This window comes from Pistacia vera, unplaced genomic scaffold, assembly GCF_008641045.1.
Source record: "Pistacia vera cultivar Batoury unplaced genomic scaffold, PisVer_v2 Contig1060, whole genome shotgun sequence".
NCBI lineage: Eukaryota > Viridiplantae > Streptophyta > Magnoliopsida > Sapindales > Anacardiaceae > Pistacia > Pistacia vera.
The window spans coordinates 138525-164342 of record NW_022195094.1 but is presented as its reverse complement, the minus strand read 5'-3'; the positions used below and the strand labels follow the sequence as shown (position 1 = coordinate 164342).

The 25818-nt window shown below is 45.4% G+C and overlaps 1 protein-coding gene across 1 annotated transcript; it reads right to left on the bottom strand.

Moving 5' to 3' along the window:
* Positions 1 to 11487: 11487 nt before the first annotated feature.
* Positions 11488 to 14707, bottom strand: LOC116130559. The gene is made up of 2 exons (XM_031416285.1): positions 14577 to 14707; positions 11488 to 12019 (listed from the first exon to the last, which is right to left on the bottom strand). The coding sequence occupies exons 1-2, from the start codon at positions 14705 to 14707 to the stop codon at positions 11488 to 11490; spliced, it is 663 nt and encodes a 220-aa protein (XP_031272145.1).
* Between the last annotated feature and the right edge of the window lie 11111 nt (positions 14708 to 25818).

The window sequence follows — 25818 nt, the reverse complement described above, 5'->3', positions numbered from 1 at the left end:
ATGCAGTCGTTTCGTTCACCCTCCCCCGCTGATGAGTGACACGTGGCCAAGATCAACAGTAAGAAGCCTTTGCCGCCCAATGTAACAACTGCTGTAAACTAGTACAATGCATGCATAATAACAATAGAAAATGGGCCCAAATCTTTTCTTTTTATTATAAGTAATACGTCTTTTATACACAAAGAGAATCATTTACAAAAAAGCCATTTTTAAAAGACAAAAACAGGGGAAATAGTGTAGCTATTGCTCCTCGCTTGCCGACGCCCCTCCGACTGCATCATCACCTAGATCCTGCATCCACAAAGGAAAGTAACGGGGTGAGCACAGAATAATGCTCAGTAAGTAAACCCTCTATCAGTTTATCCCCGTATGTAATTCTCTTAATTCGTTCCTCACACTTTCTGTTATTTTCTACTAAACGTCATGTCCTCATCTTACCGGAGGTACGGCCGGATGACGTTCACACAGCACCATCTCACTCTTCATGACTGTCGGGTGGAGTTCACATAGCACCAACCCGTTCTTAGTGACTACCGAGTAGGGATCATGAAGCACCTACCCGGTTTTTGTGACTATCGGGTGGAGACCACAAAGCACCTACCCAGTCCTCATGACTTTCGGGTGACGATCACAAAGCATCAACCCATTTCTAATAAATATCGGGTGATGATCACAAAGCATCAACCCCTTTCTAATAACTAACCGGGTGATGATCACAAAGCATCAACCCACTTCTAATAAATATCGGGTGATGATCACAAAGCATCAACCCCTTTCTAATAACTAACCGGGTGATGATCACAAAGCATCAACCCATTTCTAATAACTATTCGGGTGATGGTCACGAAGCATCGACCCGATTCTCATAACTGTCGGGTGATGATCACAAAGCATCAACCCATTTCTAATACTCTTCTCATTCACTCTACTCTAGCACTTCTCATTCTCTCTACCCTTAGAGTAGTTGCATCCACAAAGTTCTCTACTCATAGAGCAAGTGCATACACAAAGTTTCCTACTCTTTCTTAGGTCACTTCTCAATGCACAATTAATGCCTATGGATGGTTCATCTCCACTAATGCACTTATGAAATGCCAACATGCAATGTTGCAAGAATTAAGGTTCACTACTCATACTCAAACCTCTATTAGGCATTTCATCAAACAACTCAAGTGCATAATAAAACTCTACTATAACAATAATTCTATGTCTTTCTCTAACCATCCAAAATGGGGAGAAACTCCCTCACATAGCCATAATTCCTGCCAAAGAAAGACACTTCCAAAAAGGATTTCTCAATATCCTTCAATTCCATCTCAAACTACCTTTCCAACCCACATCTCACTTCTTATACTTGAAATGTATGAACAATCACAAAGCACTAACAATCTCCATTTAAGACTCAATAACATGGCATATAACATGTATATAACATACATACATAATTGCTATCAAAAACCCTAATCAAGAAAATTCTCAAATCTCAACTTGGGTTGGGATTTACTTACCTTGTTATGGAGAGATTTCACTAGCTCTTCCTTTCTCTTGGTTTGCTTGACTTTTTCTCTACTCTTTAACAAATGAACAAAAACCCTCAATAATCAAATATACTCAAAAACTCACAAAGCTTCACAACCAAAGCAAGAATCCTTACCTTAGGATGCCTTAGATTGATTTTCTACCCCAAATCACTCCAAAAGCCCTTTAAAACTCCTTGAACAAAAGAAAGAGAAATTAAGAGGAAGTAAGAGAGGAGAGTGGCGATGGAGAAGAGGAATAAAGGGTTTGCAATGACTTAATTCCTTTTAATGAAATTTATACACAAGCATTCCCATTTTGCCCTTACTCTTCCTTGGGAATTCCATCTATATCCTTTGATTCATTACAAACACACCCCCATAACAACATATTCTCCATGAACATTCCTTACATTTTACTCCCCACTTTTCCTGCTAATTAGGGGTAGAATGGTCAAATTGCCCTTAGGGAAGAAAATATCTAAAACTTAACAAACATTTTGGTTGGCCCGTCGCCGCAGCAAGGAAGCTTCTGTCGCCGCGGTGAAACTGTCCAACAGCTTCCCGTGGCTTCAACACCTCTTCGCCGCGGTGAAGATTCTTCTTCGCCCCGGCGAAGCCTGGAACACTGAACTTCTTCTATTTCAACCAATTTCAGGGCAAGTATTCAATACACCACTAATCAAAGGTCAACCAAACAATAATACTAATAAACCAACTCAAATAAGAGCAAAAGAAGAAACGTTAGCTACGTACCTCAAGTGGGGCGCTACACCCAAATGTCGTTTTGATTTCGAGAAATCCAAACGCCGATTCACGCGCTATAAAAACCCCAAATCATTCTCAGGCAATGTCACCAAAGCCTTTTTCACAGAGAACAAAAGACTTTCGTAGGCCAGGAACCTTTGTCTTCCAAACCTGCATTTTTTCGGCATTTGAAGCAGAAACAGTCGTCATACTCCGTGAGGTAAGAGCTTTCCTACCATTATTTCATTTCTTCCATGAGTTAATGGCGTCGGTCTTCCGGTAACTCATCGAAGACTAGACATTTGCGCCAGGTTCGAGCCACGAACGACAGCTCAAATCATGCTGCTATGGTTTTCTTTAGGATTTAGGGAGTTTATTTTCTCCCACGTCATCATACGAAATAGCGTACGGAATACCAAATAACCCTTCTGCTTGTCGCTTTTGCAAACTGGCAACATAGACCCCTCAGCCACCAGATCCGAGCAGGGAACTAGCTCGTCCCTGCAGGGTGCTTCTAGTATCCCTCTTGAGGTTTTTTCGGTACTTATCGAGGAAGAACTCGAGAGGGTAGTAAGCCAATACGGCATCGAGGTGGACGTTTTCCACGACCTGACGCATTCGTCGCGATACCCAGCAAGCGGCCTAGCTGCGATCTCCGAGGAGATTATCAGGGGTGGAGGACTTATCCCCCTACACCCTTTCATCAGGTCGTTTTTGGACCACTTTAGGGTTGCACCGATGCAGCTGACTCTGAACGCGTACGTCATTGCAGTTGCAATGTACATCGCGTGTCAGGAAAACGAGCTGGGCGAGCTGACCGCCTTGGAGCTTGGCTGCTCATATTTTCTGAAAGAGAGCAAGGACAAGGATTCGTATTACTTGTCCAGGCGACCAACTATTGCCGACGGGATACACAGTTATCCCAGCAACATGGAGGCCTACGAAACAAAGTTTTTCTTCTTTCGTTATGATGGCCATTGCTGCTTCCAAGAACCGAGTAGGCCTCTTTTTCTTTGCTTGTATTTCTGCTTTGGTTCGGCGAACTCATTGCGTTTGAAGCGTGTTTGTGCTAACGACCTGGTTTTTTTTTTCTTTTTAATAGTTAACAAGACGACCGAAGTGGGGCTGCTCCACGATAAGAGAAGAATCGTGCACTTCGGCTCCCTTCCTGAGGACAAGCGCGACGCGAAAAAACTTGTGACGACTGCGAACTTGTGGAAGTACGGTTTCTTTAACGAAAGCGCGTCGTTAGAGCCTCCACCACTGGGTAAGTTCTGCTAACTAATTCTTGTCCTGGTCATGGAATAGAATGCTTTCATTAATTTTGCCTTGCACGCAGTAACCATGCCACCGAAGGAGCCAGAGCAGCCTCGACGAAGGCCTATCAATTTTCCTCAGTCAAAGAAAGCTAAGGCGGCCAAAGCTACTCAAACAATCTCCCCGACTGAGGGTGCGACCCCGGGCCAACCGACGCGACCTTCCAGAACTTCTCAGCCACAGTTGACAGAAGATGCACCAGCGCGAACCACGAAGGTCTCTCAGCCGTCGCCTACTAACCCAAGGATGAAAACGATGGCTTAGTGAAAGAAGAGGAAGCAGATTTAGGTCGAGGAATCAGAGACCAAATCTGAGGGCGAGCAGCTAAAGAGGCCACAGAAGGACGTCGGGAGAAGGTCGGGAAAGGAACCGATGGTCGACACGACCACTACTGAAGGTGCAAAGATAGGTACCCCAGTGTTGGACTCGTTGGGGAACCTACCGGAGTTTCTGCAGTCGGTGGTCTACACTTTACTGGAATGTGGACTCTTAGAGTCATTCGAGCAGTTCGCAAATTTCAGCAACGTCGACCTGATGTCCACGTCGATCCAGCACATAAACAAGGTGAGCGAACTGTCCTCGGCGAGGACTATCCTTAGCTTCTTTTGATTGGCTAACTTTATCTTTCTTTGTTCGCAGGCCCTTCTTTCTATGCGAATGTCTCTGGAGAAGGCTTTACTGGGGGCCGCAAAGGGGGAGGTCGGGCTGAAGGGAGAGAACGCGACGCTCAAGTGAAGCTTGGAGGCCGCCGAAACAGAGAGAAACTTATCTTCTAAATTGGCGAACCGGTTCCAGATCGAAAAGGAAGCGGCTCTTTGCACAGTTGACTTCTAGAAGACGCAGCTTGAGAAGCAAGGGGAAGAGATAAAGGAGCTGTAAAGGACCATAGCCAGACTCTTCAAGTAGGCCGGGGAGAAGGACCAGGAACTGAAAGTGACCTCCCAATAGGTCGTGCGAGCAAGAGCAAGGGAGGGAGGCTTCTGAGAAGCTAAGGCAAGCTCTTGAAGTTGAACTTCAGGAAAGTCAAGGGAAAGTTGCTTCCTTGACAGAGAAGATACAGAAGCAGGCTGCGAAGGTTGAGGAGAGGGTTGCCGAATGGGCAATCGAGTCTATCTACGCCTTGAGGCCGAGGAACCCGCAACTTGACATGTCTGACCTCCCGGAGGACTGGCGCGAAACACTTATGACAATGGCGCGGGAGGATGATGAAGCAGTGACCTCCCAAACAGGTGGTTCGAGACATGCTTCGGACAAACCTCCAACCGACCAGCCTTAAGACGTCGAGGTCACCTTTTTAGGAGTCAATTTAGGGTTCTCAGCCATATCTTTTGCCTGCTGTACTCCTTAATAATAAAATTCACATTTTGGACTTATGCAATTTCTATTCGTTTCATTATACATGAGTATTTTCTGGTTTCTTACATTCATTGAATCAAACATAACTCATTTACAGGAAAATGATCACACATAAAGATTGTTACAAACGCCCAAGATAAAATTTTACAAAGAAATGACTTACAAAAATCAGAAATTAATTTACAAGGAAAGTTGAGTTCGGAATTACTGATAGTATGGCCGAAGGTGCTCAGCATTCTAGGCTCGGGGTACCTTGAAACCGATTAGCCGTTTGAGATGATAAGTCCCCGGTCTGATTACTTTATCGATGCAGTACGGACCTTCTCAGTTCGGCCCTAAAACTCCCGCACTTGGTTCCCTGGTTCCGAGAAGAACTTCCTTTAAGACAAGGTCGCCGACCTGGAAGTCTCTTCGCCTGACCTTTGAATCAAAGAACTTCTTCGTGCGTTGCTGATAGGCTGCTATCCTTAGCAAAGCCTTGCTGTGATGTTCTTCAACAAGGTCTAGACTCGCCCTTATGAGTGCTTCGTTGTTGGCCTTATTGTACAAGTCTCTCTGAAGTGAACCAGTTCCCACCTCAATGGGAATCATTGCTTCGTACCCATATGCCAGCAAGAAGGGGGTTTCCGAGGTGGAGGTTCTTGAAGTAGTTCAGTACGCCCATAGGACTTTGGGAAGGTCGTCGGCCCAATTTCCCTTGGCTGCGCCAAGTTTGGCCTTCAGAGTATGCTTGATGGTTTTGTTGACAGCTTCAAATTGGCCATTTGCTTACGGTCTTGCGATAGAGGCAAATTTCTTATGGATGCCCAGCTCGTCGCAAAATTGCTTGAATTCCTCATTGTCGAATTGTTTTCCATTATCTGAAATGAGAGTGTGAGGAATTCCAAAGCGGCACACAATATTCTTGAAAACGAGGTCTTTGAGTTTTCTGGTCGTGATCGGGGCTAGCGACTCGACTTCTACCCATTTGGTGAAGTAATCTACCGCGACCATGACATATTTGACCCCCCTTTCCCGACTGGCATGGGATCGATAAGATCGATCCCCCACATGGAAAAAGGCCAGGGGCTAGTCATGGTTATCAGCTCGTGGGAGGGAGCTCGCGGTATGCTTGCGAACCGCTGACATTTATCGCACTTCTTGACAAATTTGTAAGCGTCATCTTGAACTCGGGGCCAATAGTACCCTTGACGAACAACCTTGTTTGCCAGAGATCGTGCGACTGTGTGATTACCACAGATCCCTTCATGAATTTCCCTCATGATGTAGTCTACCTCTTCGCTGGTTACACATCGAAGAAGAAGGGTACTAAATCCTCTCCTGTACAGCTGGTCCTTGATGAGGGTGTAGCGAGCAGATCTTGTTCGTAGGACCCTTGCCTCGACCTTGTCATCGGGAAAGATCCCATCCTTGAGGTACTGAATAATGGGAGTCATCCAAGAATCAGTATGCGTCACATTCACGGCCTGTTCGATCGGGCTGATACTTGGGGCTTTGACGAGCCGAACAGGAATGCTATTTGGTGCCTTTGAGTCCAACGACGAGGCTATCCTTGCCAGGGCGTCCGCTGATGCGTGTTTCCTACAACATGCAATATGTAGCAAGTATACTAGTTGCACAAGTAATAAAATGATGAGTAGAGTATCGTTCCCACGAGGATTGTTAGCTAAGCAATAAGTTTTCTACCGTTTTCAAGTTGGAGTAACCGAAATCTTTGGATTGATGGGAGCTAATTCTAATTAAACTTAACAATAAATTTTAAACTAAAATTTAACTAAGAATGCAATATGAAAACACGGATAATCAATTCAAGTAAAACGGGTAGGGTTTTAACTTCATTAGGATTTTATGGGTAAAACCTAAAAATTACACTACATTCACATTCATAAGCAATGGTTGTAAATCAAACTCACTAAAGTGTTAAACATACCCTCTTGGGCTATGTTTTCCTATTCATCCTTATTAACCTTCCGCACCCAACAATTTGAAGGTTAACAATTCCAAACTCATTAAGCAAAAGAATCCTACAATGATTTCATTGATTCTTGAATCTATCTCTAGCATCCAATACTATAATGGTGATTACCCAAGAAGCCTAACATGATTCATTTCTCAATCTCATCATGTTCATCACACAAAGCATTAAAACTTAGAGTAAACACACGACCAAAGCATACTCATATGAATATAAAACAATCAAACACTTAACCCATTAAAAATGCAAACTACAATCAAAACCCTAACCCAAAATGGGTTAGTTCATGGCTAAATCAACAATACAAAAACGAAAAATGAAATCAATCAAGTTCAACATAATGAAAATGAGATAAAAGATAAGAAATCTCCCCAAATGATGAATCCGTTAGTTAGAATCGAATCTTTACCCTTGTTACAATCAAAATTGCTCAAAACTCAGCCAAAGAAAATGTAAAAACTGCTTAAACTAAAAACGAAGACTCCTTGGGTAAAAGGCTAAGTGTTTCTTTTATACCTCGCCCTAATTACCCAGCCAAAACACGCACAAAGTAAAACTGTGCATTTAACAAAACTGAAAATAATGACCGTCGCCGCGGCGAAGAGTGAAGCAGACATGCTCGTCTCTGGCCTACTTCGCCACAGCGACGTACAAATCTTCGCCGTGGCGAAGCTTCTTGAAAAGTTCTGAAATTATAGAACTGCTACTCTGCTTGCTTCTTCACTTGATTCTTCGATTCTCGGTGCTCTCTCTTTGGAACAAGCCTCATCGTGCTCTATCCTACTTTATAACTCTCCTAACTTCTGAGATCCGCTACCTTCTTAGTCAAAAACTCCCAATTTTGCCCTTATTTGCTCAAAATATCCATTTTAACCTGAAACACAAAATGTCAAGAATTAAGCAACAATTCAGGTAAAAATGCACTAGAAAGTACCTGAAATCCAATTAAAAAGTCTAATGAAAACTGTATAATCCACGGATTATCATTCGCCACAGAGTTGCTGTCTCTGGGAATCTGAGTAATTTCGAAATGCTTGAACGGCTCGAGTGCGGCCTTAGCTTCTTTCAGATAACGGACCATGTTTTCTTCCTTGGCTTGATATTCTCCTAAAATTTGGTTGACGACCAGCATGAAGTCGATGTAGACACTGATCGTGGTTGCACCCATTTCTCTGGCCAACTGCAACCCGACAAGCCGAGCTTCATACTCGGCCTCATTGTTGGTTGCTTTAAATCCAAACTGAAGAATGCCATGAACGCAAGCCCCTTCGGGGCTCACAAGGAGAAGACCTGCACCGGCCCTTTTCCTGTTTGATGACCCATCGATGTAAAGGCTCCAGGTCGACAGGTTCTGAATATTTTCCTGAATGGCTTCGCCAGGTTGTTGCTCACTTGGAAGATAGGAAAATTCTAAGATGAAGTCAGCAACTACCTGCCCCTTGATAGTCGATCTTGGCTTGTACTTAAGATCGAACTGGCTCAATTCCGTGGCCCATTTGAGTAATTTACCCGATGCCTCTGGTTTCTGAAGGACTTGCCTGAGTGGGTAATTAGTCATCACATGGATAATATGGGCATGGAAGTAAGGTCGCAGCTTTCTGGAGGCGATCAGCAGGGCATAGGCTAATCGCTCCATCTCTGGATACCGCATTTCGGCATCCGTCAAACGCTTGCTTGCATAATACACAGGCCATTGTGCCTTTTCCTCTTCTCAAATCAGAGTTGCACTGACTGCAAACTGAGAGACGGACAGGTACAGGAGCAGGATTTCTTATGGAAAAGGCTTGGACAGGAGAGGTGGTTTCCCGAGGTGTTTTTTTATGCTTTGGAACGCCTGTTCGCACTCGGGTGTCCACTCAAACTTCTTGTTGGCCTTTAGGACATTGAAGAACAACAAGCAGCGATCTGTTAACCTCGATATGAAGCGACTAAGTGCCGCTATTCGCCCATTAAGACACATGACCTGTTTTTTGCTAGATCGAGTAAAGCTTGAATCTTCTCGGGGTTTATTTATATCCCTCGCTGGTTGGCGTGCTGTCGTAGGCACCCAGAATTAAAACCTAAAAATACACGTAGTAGTGTAAGTCAGGGTCGATCCCACGAAGAGTGTCTAGCTGAATTTGCTGTTATGTGAACAAGGCTGGGGGGTTCTGTGTAAAACAGGAAACGTTCTTAGCAAAAACCAAAAACAAAAACAGTTCAATTCGAAATCAATTAATATAACGAAACTTGGTCTCCGTCAACATCCACCATCGGAATCTCACAACTGATCATTGATGCAAAGAAAATCAATTCATACATTGAATATTCACCGTTGGAACTATTTTCCTATCTCTCCTTAATTTTAATTAATTAGGAAACAAGCGCTCTTAATTAATCTTACCACTAAACAACCCTAGACAAGCGCTCAAGATTTAATCTAGTGGCAGCCTTAAGAATTAGAGAGATCGATGAAGCTAAACAACACAAACACAAGCGGTTGTATTTAATTTAGTTGAATGTTCTTCGTAAGGTTACTAATTCCTGACGCAGCAAATTACTAACCCTAATTGCTTCACAAGTTGGAGGGATCAAACAATTACGGATTTGATATCAAACTTAGCAGTAGATTTCAACAAATAATACACTAGTAGGCCTCCTAGTAATTAAATGCATCAATCATGAAAATATGCACAGAATAACATTCAATACTCAAACATGAATTTAACACTAAAAACAGAAAGATCTCACAGTTTATTTGATTCCGAGGTTTCCGTTTCCTTCGACCAAGTTACAAAAGTTCTAGCCGCTCATGGCCATCACAAAAACTCAAGAGAAAGAAAATTCCAGAGAGGAAAAGAGAGAGAGGCGTGGTCCCTTAAAACCTAATCTGATCTCCCTTTTAAAATCCAATTTTAGAATTCGAATCCCACTCAATCTCCTAAAAGAAATATTCTCCTATCCTAAAATAACATTAATCCTAATTTAATTCTAATTGGAAATAAAATAAAATAGAGTCCTAATAAAATAGGAAGGTGGTGTTTCCAGCTGTAATTTTCGTGCAGCATGTATGTCTTCAAAACGTGCAATAATAGACTGACTTGCATAACAAGTCAGAACGCTCCAGGACGTCGGCAATGCAGGTGCGTCAACTTCAAGCTCGATTACAACCTTTATTCAGTCAGTATCTCTAAAAACTCAAAACATGAAAGTTGTAGATCTCTTTCTTAGCGTTCCACAGCATTTTGAATCATCTCAATCGGAGCTCGGATGAGAGAATTATGCCCAGAATACGAAGCAGTGGCGAAACTGTCCGAATTCCCCTAATTAATTCCGTTTTTCAATTAACACCTCCATTTGCTTCCTAAACCAAAATAAAGTAATAATGAGTACAATTAGGAAACAAATACATATAAAAGACTAAACATTAAGGGGGTTAAATATGACATTTTGCATTCCCATCAAATTCCCCCACACTTAGCTTTTGCACGTCCTCGGGCAAACTAATTCAAACAAACCCTACACTCAAGTCATATCAGGAACACCATCATCTCAAGTCATCTCAAGAACATCAGCATGATGCATAAGCAACAATATTTAATCCATGCATATTCATACCTAACTTAGGAAGCAGCAAAATAAAATAAAACAGAGTTAATGACATTCATCTCTCTTTATCATCTTCCACAATTACTCTTAATCAGTCAATGCAAACAAGGGAACTAATCACAACCAATTCATGTACAACTCCCCTCTCAACTTTTCTTTTACTGTTTCTCTTTACTACTACAAACTGGGTAGCAAACTAAGGATACAAATTTTTTTTTTTTTTTTTTTTTTTTTTTTCTGTTTTGAAAAAGAATGAGTGCATTTTATGCTCCATCTCATTTCATGGTTGTGTTTATGAGTGAGTGCGTTTTACGCTCCATCTCGACTCACCACATACCTTTCTTTTCTTTTTCCTATTTGCTTAAACCCAAATTTAGGACTAGCTTAAGAGAAACAATATTTTTTTTTTTCTTTTAAGGGTTGTTATACACTCCTCAATCATGCTTCGTCACCAAGTCTACACAACTTCTCAAGACATATTATTTCAAACTACAAAGATTCAAATATGATTGACTCTATTTTATGAAAGATTGCTAACATCCTAAGTCAAGGAATATGCTCAATAACAAAGTCAAGTTACTATTTCATGCATCACTAGACGTTCAAAGACATGACTTAAAGCATAAACCTTCCTAAAAACAAATGCGGATTTCGTTTAAGGTGTACGTGGCGTTGTTATACCCGAGGTTGCCAAGTACTGCTAGGCAGTTTTTAAGGCGGGTTCTGGTTTCCAGCCGATATACCCTTAAACTAGGCAGATTTATTTTTTTTTTTTTTTTTTTAACACTAAAAACAGAACCTAAACAAAACCTAAATCCCCTCCCCCACACTTAAAACTGACATTGTCCCCAATGTAAGATGAAATGCAAAGAAAAGGCAACAATAACCAAAATTTAAAATGCTAGAAAAGAAAACAAACTCCCCTTGGGTTGCCTCCCAAGCAGCGCCTTTGTTTATTGTCGTTGGCTCGACTCAAAGCTGTCGTCTTCAATCTGAATAAGTCGGATCCTCAAGGTCCAATCCTGCCACATTTTCTTCTTGGAGACCTTCATAGAAAGTCTTAAGTCTATGGCCATTCACCTTGAACACTTTCGAAGTTCCTAAACTTTGAATTTCAACTGCACCATGAGGAAAAATATTAGTAACAACAAAAGGTCCAATCCAACGAGAACGCAACTTACCTGGAAACAAACGAAGTCGTGAATTGTATAGAAGGACTTTTTGACCAACTTTAAACTCTTTCCTAGAGACTATCCTGTCATGAAAAGCCTTCGTCTTTTCCTTGTAAATCCTTGCATTCTCATAGGCCTCATTGCGAATTTCCTCTAACTCTTGCACTTGCAACTTCCTATGTTCTCCACTTTCATCCATCTTCATGTTAAAACTCTTGATCGCCCAATAAGCCTTGTGTTCTAACTCAACTGGAAGATGGCATGCTTTCCCAAACACCAAACGAAAAGGTGACATACCAATGGGCGTCTTATATGCAGTCTTATATGCCCACAAGGCATTCCCATCACTGGTTAACCATGTACCCCAGGAATGTTCTTGACGATACTCTGAATGAACACTTGAGAGGATTCAATTTCATTCTATATAGCCTGAGGATGTCAAACATCTCTGCTAGATGCGCAATGTGCTCTGAGGCAACCTGGGATTTGACCAGCATGTCATCCACATAGACCTCCATTGTTTTTTCGATCTAGTCAGAGAACATTCGGTTAACCAACTGCTGGTAGGTCGCGCCAGCGTTCTTGAGGCCGAAAGGCATAACTTTGTAACAATACAGCCCTCGGTCTATAATGAAGAACGTATGCTCCTCATCCGGCCCATACATTAGAATTTGATTGTATCCTGAGTATGCGTCCATGAAACTTAGCAGCTCGTGCCCCGAGGAGGCATCCACGAGCTGGTCAATCCTTGGCAGAGGGAAGCTGTCTTTAGGGCAAGCCTTGTTGAGGTCGCTGAAGTCGACGCAGGTTCGCCACCTGCCATTTGGCTTTTTTACCAGAGCCGGGTTGGCAACCCAGGTCGGGTAGAGTGCCTCTCGGATGGACCCATTTTGGAGGAGGTTGTCCACTTCTAATTTCAAGGCGGCATACCTTTCCGGATCCATTGCTCTTCTTTTCTAGCAAACTGGCTTAGCTTCGCTGTTGATGTTTAACGCATGGCAGATAATGTTTGGGCTAATCCCGACCATATTTACGTGCGACTAGGCAAACATATCGATGTTTTCTATCAGGAAACTTACCAGTTTGGACGCGAGCTGGGGGTTGAGATTTCTCCCAATCCTCAACACTCGGCTCGGCTCTTTCGGGTCGATCGATACCTTAGACAAATCCCCAACCGGGCCGCTTGGAGGGGTTTCCTAAATTCGAGGATCTATATTATCCTCTGCTAGGCTGTGGCTCGATCCGACTGATCGCCATAGCATGTCAAGGCACACATCGCGAAATGCCCTTTCCTTTACACGCCATCTACACCGCTTTTATGTAGCAGTCGCGAGATGCGCTTTGCGATCTGTTCACTTCCCTTATCCCCGTTGGGGTGGGGAACTTCATCTTGAGATGGTATATGGAAGTGACTGCCTTGAAACTCCTCAATAGAGGTCGCCCCAGGATTCCATTGAATGCCGATGGGCAATCCACGACCAAGAATTCAGTTACCTTAGTCACCTCATCGTAGTCACCCTGCGTGACTGGGAGCTGGATCGTTCCTTTGGGATCAGATGGTCCCCTGTAAAGCCATAAAGAGAGATCGAGGCGGGCTTCAGGTCGGCCTTGTCCAAGTTCATTCTTTCGAAAGCGGTCTGGAACAGAATGTTCACAGCGCTTCCGTTGTCCACGAGCATTCTGCGGACATTATGGTGCCCTATGAGGGGAGTGATCACAAGGGCATCGTCGTGAGGATGATGCAAACGAGCTGCCTCCTTCTCGTAGAAGGAGATCGGCTCCTCTTTTTGGGCCTTTTGTGGTCACTGCGATGTGTTCATCACCCTGATCGGGTCGTGATGAGCTTCGCGAGTGTACCTTTCCTACGCAGTCTACGTGCTTCCCGTGAGGTGCGGTCCTTCAAAGATTATGTTAACCCTACTATCCCCTCTACGATCACGACGCTTTCTCCCTTTCCCCTCTTGGCTCTTCTCTTTTGCGGGAGCAGAGTCATCAATATACTCCTTGAAGTGCCCTTTCTTGATGAGCTCTTCGATTGTTTGTCTTAGAGCTCGGCACTCATCGGTATGATGCCCGTTGTCCCGATGGAAGCGACAGTATTTTTTGCTATTTCTGGCTGTCCCATGAGTTTTCATGGGTTCTGGCTCACCGAGAAGACTGGCCTCCTCGGATTTATCAAGAATGGCCGATACGGACACATTCAGTGGAGTATATTGAACTCTGTCGCAGTCGCGACGAGGAACAGGAGCATAGGATTTTTTGTGCTCGTAGCGGGGTTTCTTCCCTTTTCGTTGATCATCGTCAGCATCCCCTCTGCGATCAGCTCTCTTACTTTCCCCCCGACCAGAAATACTGCTCGATGCGCTGGGGTCACGACGACAGAGTGCCGCCAACGAATTTTCTATTTAGAGGTATTTCTCTACAAGGTTGTAAAATCCTGTGAGGGAGACATCGTCCTCAGCGTGTAACTCTTTCCACAGGTCAGTTTGTGGGCGAACTCCGGCTATGATGAGAGTCCGAACAGACTCTTCGGGAGTATGAGCCACCTTGTTGAGCTCTCTGTGGAAACGGTCAATGTAAGACTGGAAGGATTCGTCCCTTTCTTGCCTTATATTGCTAAGCTAGCTCAAAGGCATCGAAAACTTTCGATTCGCTAGAAAATGCCTTAGGAACTGTCGTGCTCATCTGAGGCCACGAACTGATCGACCCCGCTGGGAGCGACCTTAACCATCGTTTGGCATGGGAGGTCAGCGTCACTGCCAAACAGTTGTATTTTGCCAAATTGAGACCTGGTAAAGCTCCATCAAGTCGTTAAATTCATATAGATGATCCTGCGGATCGGAATTTCCATCAAACGCCCGCATGTCAGGCATCCTGAATCCTGGCGGGAGTGGAGCGGCTAACACTTCGGGAGAGAATGGGGACGCAGATTCGACCTGCCCCTGCTCATTTTGCTGAGCTCTTAGCCTGTCAAGAGCTCCCTGCAGCTCCTCAATCTGTGACAATGTAGCTGCTTGGGGGTTACTTTCACCCATGCGAGTTTGATTCTCGCGGTTACAGTTGAGGAACGTCCGGAGGTCGGGTTCCCCTTTGCCTCAGCTGGCGGTTCCAGCCACTCTCGACACACGCTGACTAGAGGCGTGTGATGGCGATGAAAGGTGCGGGGTACTTTCACGACCTTCACGGTGGTAAGAACTGCCCCGCGAAGTGTGGGACCCTCTCGCACAGTGACGATCAGGATTGCTTTACTGGCGGTGATAAGAATCGCCCCATCTAGCACATTTATGGGTATGCACCTGCAACGTGGCATGGGACAGCTCGGGCTGCGTCTTTCCACCAAGCCTCAACGAGACTAGTATTCTGCTTGGGACGTGGTCAGTGTTGGCTGGCCCTTTGGAGCCAGTGGGCTTGCTTTTTGCCACTTGCTTACCCTTTCGTCTACGCGCTACAGTGCTCGCGGCATGGGCTATCTCCCTTTGACGTGCTTTCGCATGACCTGCAGGCGTTTTTGGAGGTTGTACCGCCGCAGCTGACTTAGATGGTGTGCCTTGGTCCAAACAGTCCAACCTTTGGTTGACCGTCTGGAGAGTATTTTCAAACCTCTCCAGGTAGCTTCTTATAGCAGGGTCAAGCTGTGAACTTGACGGGATATCTCCCACAGCATTTTACGGGGCTGAAGGCTTTTTGGAAGAAGCATCCCCTTGAACTTGAAGGGGACCTTCTATGTCCTGGTTGGTTTGCTCATACTCTGGTTGGCGGGCCATTTGTTGCTGTAAGACCGGTAAGTTGGAGATTCTCCTGATGAAGGATGAACACTAAATCAGGCCCTTCTTCTAGCGCCAAATTGTTGATGCGCGTTTTTGCACCAACGAAATGCAAGTGTGAAACGCTGTGCGGACCCAGAAGACACACGTGAATGTTATGGACAAAGAGATAGTAAATGCAATGGGGATAGTTTTTAAAGTGGTTCGGATGCTAAGGTAGCAAGTCCTACGTCCATTGATGCTTATATAAATGATAGAGGTCAAGTCGCTTTTAGCTGACTGACTTTACAATAATGTTACAAGGTATCTAATGCTGAGAATTCTAGGAAAGAGAGAGTAATTAATCAAGCGTAAAATATGCCAATCCCCTTTAATGAGAGAGGAGCTCCCATTTTATAGTGGGACGCCTTGAGGTAATGATCACTAAATCTGTAAGTTGGTGGGATTATCCGTGCAAATCCTTCTTTATGTCACATTGCCCACCTTCTAGAGTGATTTGCGCGATTTAGAGCAGGGATTGGACACGTGGGAGCACCTTAGCTCTTGACTAGCCTGACGCGCACCCACTATCCTGACGGACGCATGCGGCGGTTGTTTCAATGATCTGACTTTTGTGGGCTAGATGAACCTGACGTCAGCCCTTGTATTTTTTAGGCATAACAAAAGGTATGCCTGATTGCTAACATTACAAACCTCTTAATCAAAGACAAAGATTTAATGCTCAGTCCAAACATTAAAAATTTCAAAATGTTCACACCTAAGAATTTTCTTGTATTAGTTAATCTCCAATGCGGACCAAAGGTGTACCTTTACAAAATACAAAATCAAAAACCAACAACGGACCGGTCACCTTTGGCTCACATATTAAAAAGATTTTAAGATGTCTGCACCCAGGGCGAATCTATGTTTCTTGTTTGACTTTTAAGTTCTAATTAATTAGTAATTATTATCCTTTGTCAAAGGAGAACAAGGAGAGGATCCAAACAAAAGGCTGCCGACCTTTAATCATAGACCGAGAGAAATGAATTTATTTAAGAGTCAGGTGGGAAGTTTATGGAAAGTTCAAGGAAGTTGCTTAGCTGATTATTATACTTTTACTACTTTGAGTCTTTTGGATATTGTTAATGCGCGATTTTTGTACCAACGAAATGCATGTGTAAAATATTATGGTGGCCCAGAAGACACACATGAATATAATGGATCAAGGGATAATAAATGCAATGAGAATAGTTTTTAAAGTGGTTCGGATGCTAAGGTAACAAATCCTACGTCCACTGATACTTATATTGATGACAAGGGTCAGGTCGCTTTTAGCGGTCTGACTTTATAATAATATTACAAGATATTGAATACTAAGAATTCTAGGGAAGAGAGGATAGTTAATTGAGCGTAAAATGTGCCAAAATTCCCGCTTAATGAGAGATGAGCTTCCAATTTATAGTGAGATGTGGTGAGGCAATGATCACTAAATCTTTAAGTTGGTGGGATTATCTGTGCAAATCCTTCTTTATGTCACATTGCCCACCTTCCAGAGAGATTTGCGTGATTTAGAGCAGGCCTTGGACACGTGGGAGCACCACAGCTCCTGGTTAGCCTGACGCGCACCCACTATCCTGACGGGAACAGACGGTGGTTGTCCCAATGGTCTGACCTTTGTGGGCTGAGTGGACCTGACGCCACCCCTCGTATTTTTTGGGCATAATAGAAGTCCCCTAGTTTTTAAGGTTTGAGGATTGAACCTTAGAAACTATAGGTCATGCCACAACGGGATGATTTCTGGAAATTCTAGTCTGTATGAAAATAGATTGGAGTGACATTTCTGTGAACGCGACCTCACATATTCATCGTTTGCAGAGGGGGAGCGACCTGGACTCGTCTGACGTCACGCATTGTTTTGATGAGAGGAATACATTTAATGAAACAATCCCTGCGCTGACAGGTGTGTCTTGTGCATGATAAATGCCAACCAATCGCATTTAATGCGTTGCATGCTGGAACAACGCACTTTACCAGAGCATTGAATGCGTTGTACATTGGAACGATGCCCCCTATCAGAGCATTAAATGAAGATTTGAAACGCAATTAATGCTCTGGAAGAGGGATGGCCGTCGTTTGAGCTTTTCAACTGGAATGGTGAAAGTTTGACTTTATCCAGTCGTTTCGTTCACCCTCCTTTGCTGATGAATGACACGTGGTTGAGATCAATGGCAAGAAATCTTTGCCGCCCAGACGTCATTTCGATTCCGGGAAATACAAACGCCGATTCACACGCTATAAAAACCTCAAATCATTCTCAGGCAATGTCACCAGAGCCTTTTTCATAGAGAACAAAAGACTTTTAGAAACCAAGAACCTTTGTCTTCCAAACTTGCGTTTTTTCGGCATTTGAGGCAGAAATAGTCGTCATACTCCGAGAGGTAAGAACTTTTTTGTTACTATTTCGTTATCCCCACGAGTTTGTGGCATCAGTCTTTTGATAACCCATCGGAGACTAGGTGTTCGCGCCGGGTTCGAGCCATGAATGGCGGCTTGAACCATGCTGTTAGGGTTTTCTTTAGGATTTTGGGGGTTTATTTCCTCCCACGTCATCGTACGAAATAGCGTACAGAAGCCAAATAAGCCTTCTGCTTGTCGCTTTTACAGACTGGCAAAATGGACCCCTCAGCGACCAGATCCAAGTAGGGAACCAGCTCATCCCCGCAAGGTGCCCCTAGCATCCCTCTTGAGGTTTTCTCGGTACTTACCGAGGAAGAGCTCGAGAGAGTAATAAACCAATACGGTATCGAGGTGGACGTTTTCCACGACCTGACGCATTCGTCGTGATACCCTTCAAGCGGCCTGGCCGCGATCTCCGAGGAGATTATCAAGGGTGGAGGACTTATGCCCTTGCACCCTTTCATCAGGTCGCTCCTGGACCACTTCAGGGTTACGCCGATGCAGCTGACCCCAAACGCGTACGTCATTGCTGTCGCAATGTACATCGCGTGCCAGGAAGACGGGTTGGGCGAGCTGACAGCCTTGGAGCTTGGCTGCTCATATTTTCTGAAGAAGAGCAAGGACAAGGACTCGTATTACTTGTCCAGGCGACCAACCATTGCCGACGGGATACACAGTTATCCCAGCAACGCGGGGGCCTACGAAACGAAGTTTTTCTTCTTTCGTTACAATGGCCATTGCCGCTTCCAGGAACCGAGTATGCTTCTTCCTCTTTGATTGCATTTTTGCTTTATTTTGGCGGACTCATTGCATTTGAAGTTTGTTCGTTCTAACGACCTGATTTTTTCTTTTTGTCAGTTAACAAGACGACCGAAATAGGGCTACTCCACGAAGAGAAAAATCTTGCACTTCGGTTCCCTACCCGAGGACAAGCACGACGCGAAGAAACTTGTGACGACTGAGAACTTGCGAAAATACGGTTTCTTCAATGCACGTGCTTCGTTAGAGCCTTCACCGAGTAAGCTCTGCTAACTGACTCTTTCCCTGGTCCCGGAATAGAATGCTTTCACTAACGTTTTCTTGTATGTAGTAACCATGCCACCGAAGGAGTCAGAGCAGCCCCGACGAAGGCCTCTTAATTTTCCTCGGACAAAGAAAGCTAAGGCCGCCGAAGCTGCTCAAACTGCCCCTTCGACCAAGGGCGCGACCTTAGGCCAACCAGCGCGACCTCCCGGAGCTCCTCAGTAGCCACCTACGAAAGGTACGCCAACGCAAACCGCGAAGGCCTCCCAGCCGTCGCTTGCTCGCCCGAGGATGAAAACGATGGCACAACGAAAGAAGAGGAGGCAGATTCAGGTCGAGGAGTTAGAGACCGAATCTGAGGGCGAGCAGCCAAAGAGGTAGAAAAAAGATGTTGGAAGGAGGTCGGCCAAGGAACCGATGGTCGACGCAGCCGCTGTTGAAGGCGCGAAGAAGGGTACCCCAGTGCTGGACTTGCTAGGGAACCTTCCGAAGTACCTGCAATCAGTGGTTTATACCTTACTGGAATGTGGACTTTCGGAATCATTCGAGCAGTTCACAAATTTCAATGACGTCGACCTGATGTCCACATCGGTCCAGCATTTAAGCAAGGTGAGCGAACAGTCCTCGATGAGGACTATCATTAGCTCCTTTCGATTGACTAACTCTATTTTTCTTTGTTCGCAGGCCCTTCTCTCCATGCAAATGTCTCTGGAGAAGGCCCAACTGGGGGCTGCAAAGGGGGAGATTGCGTTGAAGGAAGAGAACACAACACTCCGCATAGTTGTGTTCTCTTCCTTCAACGCAATCTTTCGAATCAGCGAACAGGCTCCAGAACGAAAGAGACGCAGCTCTTCGCATAGTTGACTTCCAGAAGATGTAGCTTAAGAAGCAGGGAGAAGAGGTGAAGGAGCTGCAAAGGGCTATAGCCAGACTCTCCAAGCAGGCCGGGGAGAAGGACCAGGAACTAAAAGCGGCCTCCCTGCAGGTCGTGCGGGCGCAGCAGGAGAGAGAGGCCTCTGAGAAGTTAAGGCAAGTTCTTGAACCTGAACTTCAGGAAAGTTGAGGGAAAGTTGCTTCCTTGACAGAGGAGATGTAGAAGCAGGCTGCAGAGGTCGAGGAAAAGGCTACCGAATGGGCAATCGAGTCCATCTACGCCCTGCGACCGAAGAATCCGTTACTTGATATGTCTGACTTCCCGGAGGACTGGCACGAAACACTTATGACAATGGCACGGGAGGATGATGAGGCAGTGACCTCCCAAGCAGGTGATTCAGAACATGTTTCGGGCAAACCCCCAGCCGACCAGCCTTTGGGTGTCAAGGTCGCTTCTTTAGGAATCAACTTAGAGTTCTCAACCATGTCTTTTTTCCTGCTGTACTCCTTATTAATAAAATTCACATGTTTATACAATTTTTGTTCGCTTCATTATACATGAGTACATTCGAACTGCTTACATTCATTGAATTAATGACAACATAACTCATTCGCACGAACAGGATTTCATACAAAGATTGTTACAAATGCCTAAGATAATTTTTTTTACAAAGAAATGGCTTACAAAATTTAGAAATTAATTTACAAGGAAAGCTGAGTTCGGAATTATTGATAATATGGCCGAAGGTGCTTAGCATTCCAGGCTCGGGGTACCTTGGAACCGTTTAGTCTTTTGAGATGATAAGTCTCCGGTTTGATCATCTTATCAATGCGGTACGGACCTTCCCAGTTTGGCCCTAAAACTCTCGCACTTGGTTCTTTGGTTCCGAGAAGAACTTCCTTTAATACCAGGTCGCCGACCTGGAAGTCTCTTCGCTTGACCTTTGAATCGAAGAATTTCTTCGTGCGCTGCTGATAGGCTGCTACCCTTACCGAAGCCTTGCTGTGATGTTCTTCAACAAGGTCTAGGCTTGCTCTTATAAGTGCTTCATTGTCGGTTTCATTGTACAAGTCTCTCCGAAGTGAACCGGTTCCTACCTCAACGGGGATCATTGCTTCGCACCCGTATGCCAGCAAAAAGGGGGTTTCCGAGGTAGAGGTTCTCGGAGTTGTTATGTATGCCCATAGGACTTCTGGGAGGTCGTCGGCCCAATTTCCTTTGGCTGCGCTAAGTTTGGCCTTCAGAGTGTGCTTGATGGTTTTGTTGACAGCTTCAATTTAGCCATTTGCTTATGGTCTGGTGACAGAGGCGAATTTCTTATGGATGCCAAGCTCGTCGCAAAACTGTTTGAATTCCTCGTTGTCAAATTGCTTTCCATTATCCGATATGAGGGTGTGAGGAATTCCAAAGCGGCAAACAATGTTCTTGAAAACAAAGTCTTTGAGTTTTCTGGTCGTGATTGTGGCTAGCGGTTCGGCCTTTACCCATTTGGTGAAGTAATCTATCATGACCACGGCATATTTGACTCCCCCTTTTCCAACTAGCATGGGACCGATGAGATCGATCCCCCACATAGAAAAAGACCAGGGACTAGTCATAGTAATCAGTTCGTGGGAAGGGGCTCGCGGTATGTTGGCGAACCGTTGGCACTTGTCGCACCTCTTAACAAAGTTGTAAGCGTCATCTTGAACTCGGGGCCAATAGTACCCTTGACGAACAACCTTGTTCGTGAGAGATCGAGCGGCTGTGTGATTACCGCAGATCCCTTCATGAATTTCCCTCATGATGTAGTCTGTTTCTTCGCTGGTTACACATCGGAGGAGAGGGGCACTGAATCCTCTCCTATACAGCTAGTCCCTGATGAATGTGTAATAAGCGGATCTTGTTCACAGGACCCTTGCCTCGACCTTGTTGTCTGGCAAGATCCCATCCTTGAGGTACTGGAAAATGGGAGTCATCCAGGAATCTGATTATGTCACATTCACGGCCTGTTCGGTTGAACTGATAGTTGGAGCATCGTCGAACCGAACAGGAATGCTATCTAGAGCTTCTGAATCCAACGATGAGGCTATCCTTGCCAGGGTGTCTGCTACAGAATTACTATCTCTGGGAATCTGAGTGATTTCAAAGTGTTTGAACGGCTCGAGTGCGGCCTTAGCTTCTTTCAGATAGCGGACCATGTTTTCTTCCTTGGCTTGATATTCCCCCAAAATTTGGTTGACGACCAGCATGGAGTCGCTGCAGACACTGATCGCGGTTGCACCCATTTCTTTGGTCAGTTGCAACTCGGCAAGCAGAGCTTCGTACTCAGCCTCATTGTTGGTTGCTTTAAATCCGAACCGGAGAATGCCATGAATTCCAGCCCCTTCGGGGCTTACAAGGAGAAGACCTGCACCGGCCCTTTTTCTGTTTGACGACCCATCGACGTAGAGGCTCCAGGTCGATAGGTTCTGAATACTTTCCTAGATGGCTTCGCCGGGCTGTTGCTTGCTTGGAAGATAGGAAAATTCTGAGATGAAGTCAGCAACTGCCTGCCCTTTGATAGTCGATCTTGGCTTGCACTTCAGGTCGAACTGACTCAATTCTATTGCCCATTTAAGTAATTTACCCAATGCTTCTGGCTTCTGAAGGACTTGCTTAAGTGGGTAATTGGTCATCACATGTACGGTATGGGCATGGAAGTAAGGTCGCAGCTTTCTGGAAGCAATCAGTAGGGCATAGGCTAATCGCTCCATTTCTAGATACCATATCTCGGATCCGGTAGACGCTTGCTCGCATAGTACACTGGCCATTGCGCCTTTTCCTCTTCCCGTACTAGAGCTGCACTAACCGTGAACTGAGAGACGGACAGGTACAGGAGTAGGATTTCTTGTGGAAAAGGCTTGGACAGGAGAGGTGGTTTCCCGAGGTGCTCTTTTATGCTTTGGAACGCCTGTTCGCACTCGGGTGTCCACTTGAACTTCTTATTGGCCTTTAGTACATTGAAGAATGGTAAGCAGCGATCTGTTAGCCTTGATATGAAGCGACTAAGTGTTGCTATTCGTCCATTTAGACACATGACTTGTTTTTTACTAGTCGGGCTCTCCATATCGAGCAGAGCTTGAATCTTCTCGGGGTTTATTTCTATCCCTCGCTGGTTAACCATGTACCCCAGGAATTTTCCTGACGATACCCCGAATGAACACTTGAGAGGATTCAGCTTCATTTTGTACAGTCGGAGGATGTCAAACATCTCAACGAGATGCACAATGTGCTCTGAGGCGACTTGGGATTTGACCAGCATGTCATCCACATAGACCTCCATTGTTTTTTCGATCTGGTCGGAGAACATTCAGTTAACCAGTCGCTGGTAGGTTGCGCCAGCATTCTTGAGGCCGAAAGGCATGACTTTGTAACAATACAGCTCCCGTTCTATAATGAAGGACATATGCTCCTCGTCTGGCCCATACATCAGAATTTGATTGTATCCCGAGTATGCATCCATGAAACTTAGCAGCTCGTGCCCCGAGGTGGCATCCACGAGCTGGTCGATTCTTGGCAGAGGGAAGCTGTCTTTAGGGCAAGCCTTGTTGAGGTCGCTGAAATCGACGCAGGTTCGTCACTTGCCATTTGGCTTCTTTACCAGGACCGGATTGGCAACCCAGGTCGGGTAGAGTGTCTCTCAAATGGACCTATTTCAAAGGAGGTTTTCCACTTCCACTTTTAATGCGGCATACCACTCTGGGTCCATTGCTCTTTTTTTCTGGTGAACTGGCTTGGCTTCGCCGTCAATGTTTAACGCATGGCAAATGATGTCCAGGCCGATCCCGACCATATCTGCATGTGACTAGGCAAACACATCGATGTTTTCTCTTAAGAAGCTTATCAGTTCGGACGCGAGCTGAGGGTTGAGGCTGCCCCCAATTCTTAACATTAGGCTTAGCTCTTTCAGGTCGACTAATACTTCGGACAAATCCCCAACTAGGCCGCTGAAAGGGATTTCCTGTATTCGAGGATCCATATTATCCTCTGTTGGGCCAGGTTGCGGTTTGATCCTGTTGATCGCCATAGCCTGTCGGGGCGTACTTCGCGAAACGCCCTTTCCTTTGCATGGTATCTGCACCGCTTTTATGTAGCAGTCGTGAGATGCGCTTTGCGATCCGCTCACTTCCCCTATCCCTATTGGGGTGGGGAACTTCATCTTGAGATGGTATATAGAAGTGACTGCCTTGAAGCTTCTTAGGAGAGGTCGCCCCAGGATTCCATTGAAGGCAGAGGGGCAATCCACGACCAAGAATTCAGTTACCTTAGTCACCTCGTCATAGTCGCCCAGTGTTACCGGGAGTTGGATCGTTCCTTTGGGGATCAGGTGGTCCCTTGTAAAGCCATATAGAGGGATCGAGGTAGGCTTCAGGTCAGCCTCCTCCAGGTTCATTCTTTCGAAAGCGGTCTGGAACAGAATGTTCACAGCGCTTCCATTGTCCACGAGCATTCTGCGGACGTTATGGTGCCCTATGAGGGGTGTGATTACAAGGGCGTCGTCGTGGGGATGATATAGGCGAGCTGCTTCCTTTTTGCAGAAGGTGATAGGCTCCTCCTTTCGAGCCTTTTGTGGTCGGTACAAGGTGTTCATCACCCTGATTGGGTCATGATGAGCTTCGCGAGCGTACCTTTCCTGTGCACCTTGCATGTTTCCCGCGAGGTGCAGTCCTCCAAAGATAATGTTGATGCTACTGTATCCTCTGCGATCATGACGCTTTTTCCTTTGTTCCTCTTGGTTCTTTTCTTTTGCGGGAGCGGAGTCATCAATATACTCTTTGAAGTGCCCTTTCTAGTGAGCTCTTCGATTGCTTGTTTTAGAGCTCGACATTCATCTGTGTGGTGCCCATTGTCCTGATGAAAGCGACAGTATTTTTTGCTGTTTCTGGCCGTCGCAGGAGTTTTCATGGGTTCTGGCCCACCGAGCAGGCTGGCCTCTTGGATTTGTCAAGAATGGCAGATATGGACACATTCAGCGGAGTATGTTGGATTCTGTCGCGATCGCGACGAGGAACAGGGGCATAGGACTTTTTGTGCTCGTAGCAGGGTTTCTTCCCTTTTCGCTGATCGTCAACGTCTCCTCTGCGATCAGCTCTCCTACTTTCTCCCCGACCAGACATACTGCTCGAAGTGTCGAGATCGCGACGACAAAGTGCCACCAATGAATTCTCTATTCGGAGATATTTTTCTGCAAGGTTGTAGAACCCTATGAGGGAAACATCATCCTCAGCTTGTAACTCTTTTCACAGGTCGGTTTGTGGGCGAACCCGGCTATGATAAGGGTTCGAACAGACTCCTTGGGAGTATAAGCCACCTTATTGAGTTCTCTATGGAAACAGTCAATGTAAGACTACAGGGATTCATCCCTTTCTTGCCTTATGTTGCTGAGGTAGCTCAAAGGCATAGAAAATTTATGATTCGCTTGAAAATGCCTTAGGAATGTCGCGCTTATCTGAGGCCATAAAATGATTGATCCTGCTGGGAGTGACCTGAACCATTGCTTGGCGTGGGAGGTCAATGTCACTGCCAGACAGCGGCATTTTGCCAAGTTTGAGACCTGGTGAAGCTCTATCAGGTCGTTGAACTCGTATAGATGATCCTGCAGATCAGAGTTTCCATCAAACGCCTACATGTCGGGCATTCTAAATCCCGGCGAGAGTGGTGCAGCTAACACTTTGGGAAAGAAAGGGGACGCGGATGCAACCTACCCCTGCTCATTTTGCTAAGCCCTGAGCCTGTCTAGAGCTCGCTGTAGCTCCTCAATTTACGATAATGGAGCCGCTTGGGGGTTGTTTTCACCCATGCGGGTTCGATTCTCGCGGTTATGATTGAGGAATGTCCGGAGGTCGGGTTCCTCTTCGCCTCGGCCGGCAGTTCCAACCACTCTTGACACACGCTGATTGGAGGCGTGTGATGGTGATGAAATGTGCGGGGTATTCTCACGACCTTCGCAGTGGTAAGAACCGCGCTACGAAGTGTGGGACCCTCTGGCACGGTGACGACCAGGATTGCTTTGCTGATGGTGATAAGA

Coding starts and splice junctions, on each gene's coding strand:
- LOC116130559 (XM_031416285.1), bottom strand. CDS start 14,707: ATGGGTGAAAGTAACCCCCAAGCAGCTACATTGTCACAGATTGAGGAG. Junction 12,020..14,576: donor TCCCCATTCTCTCCCGAAGT/GTTAGCCGCTCC, acceptor ATGGTTAACCAG/TGATGGGAATGCCTTGTGGG.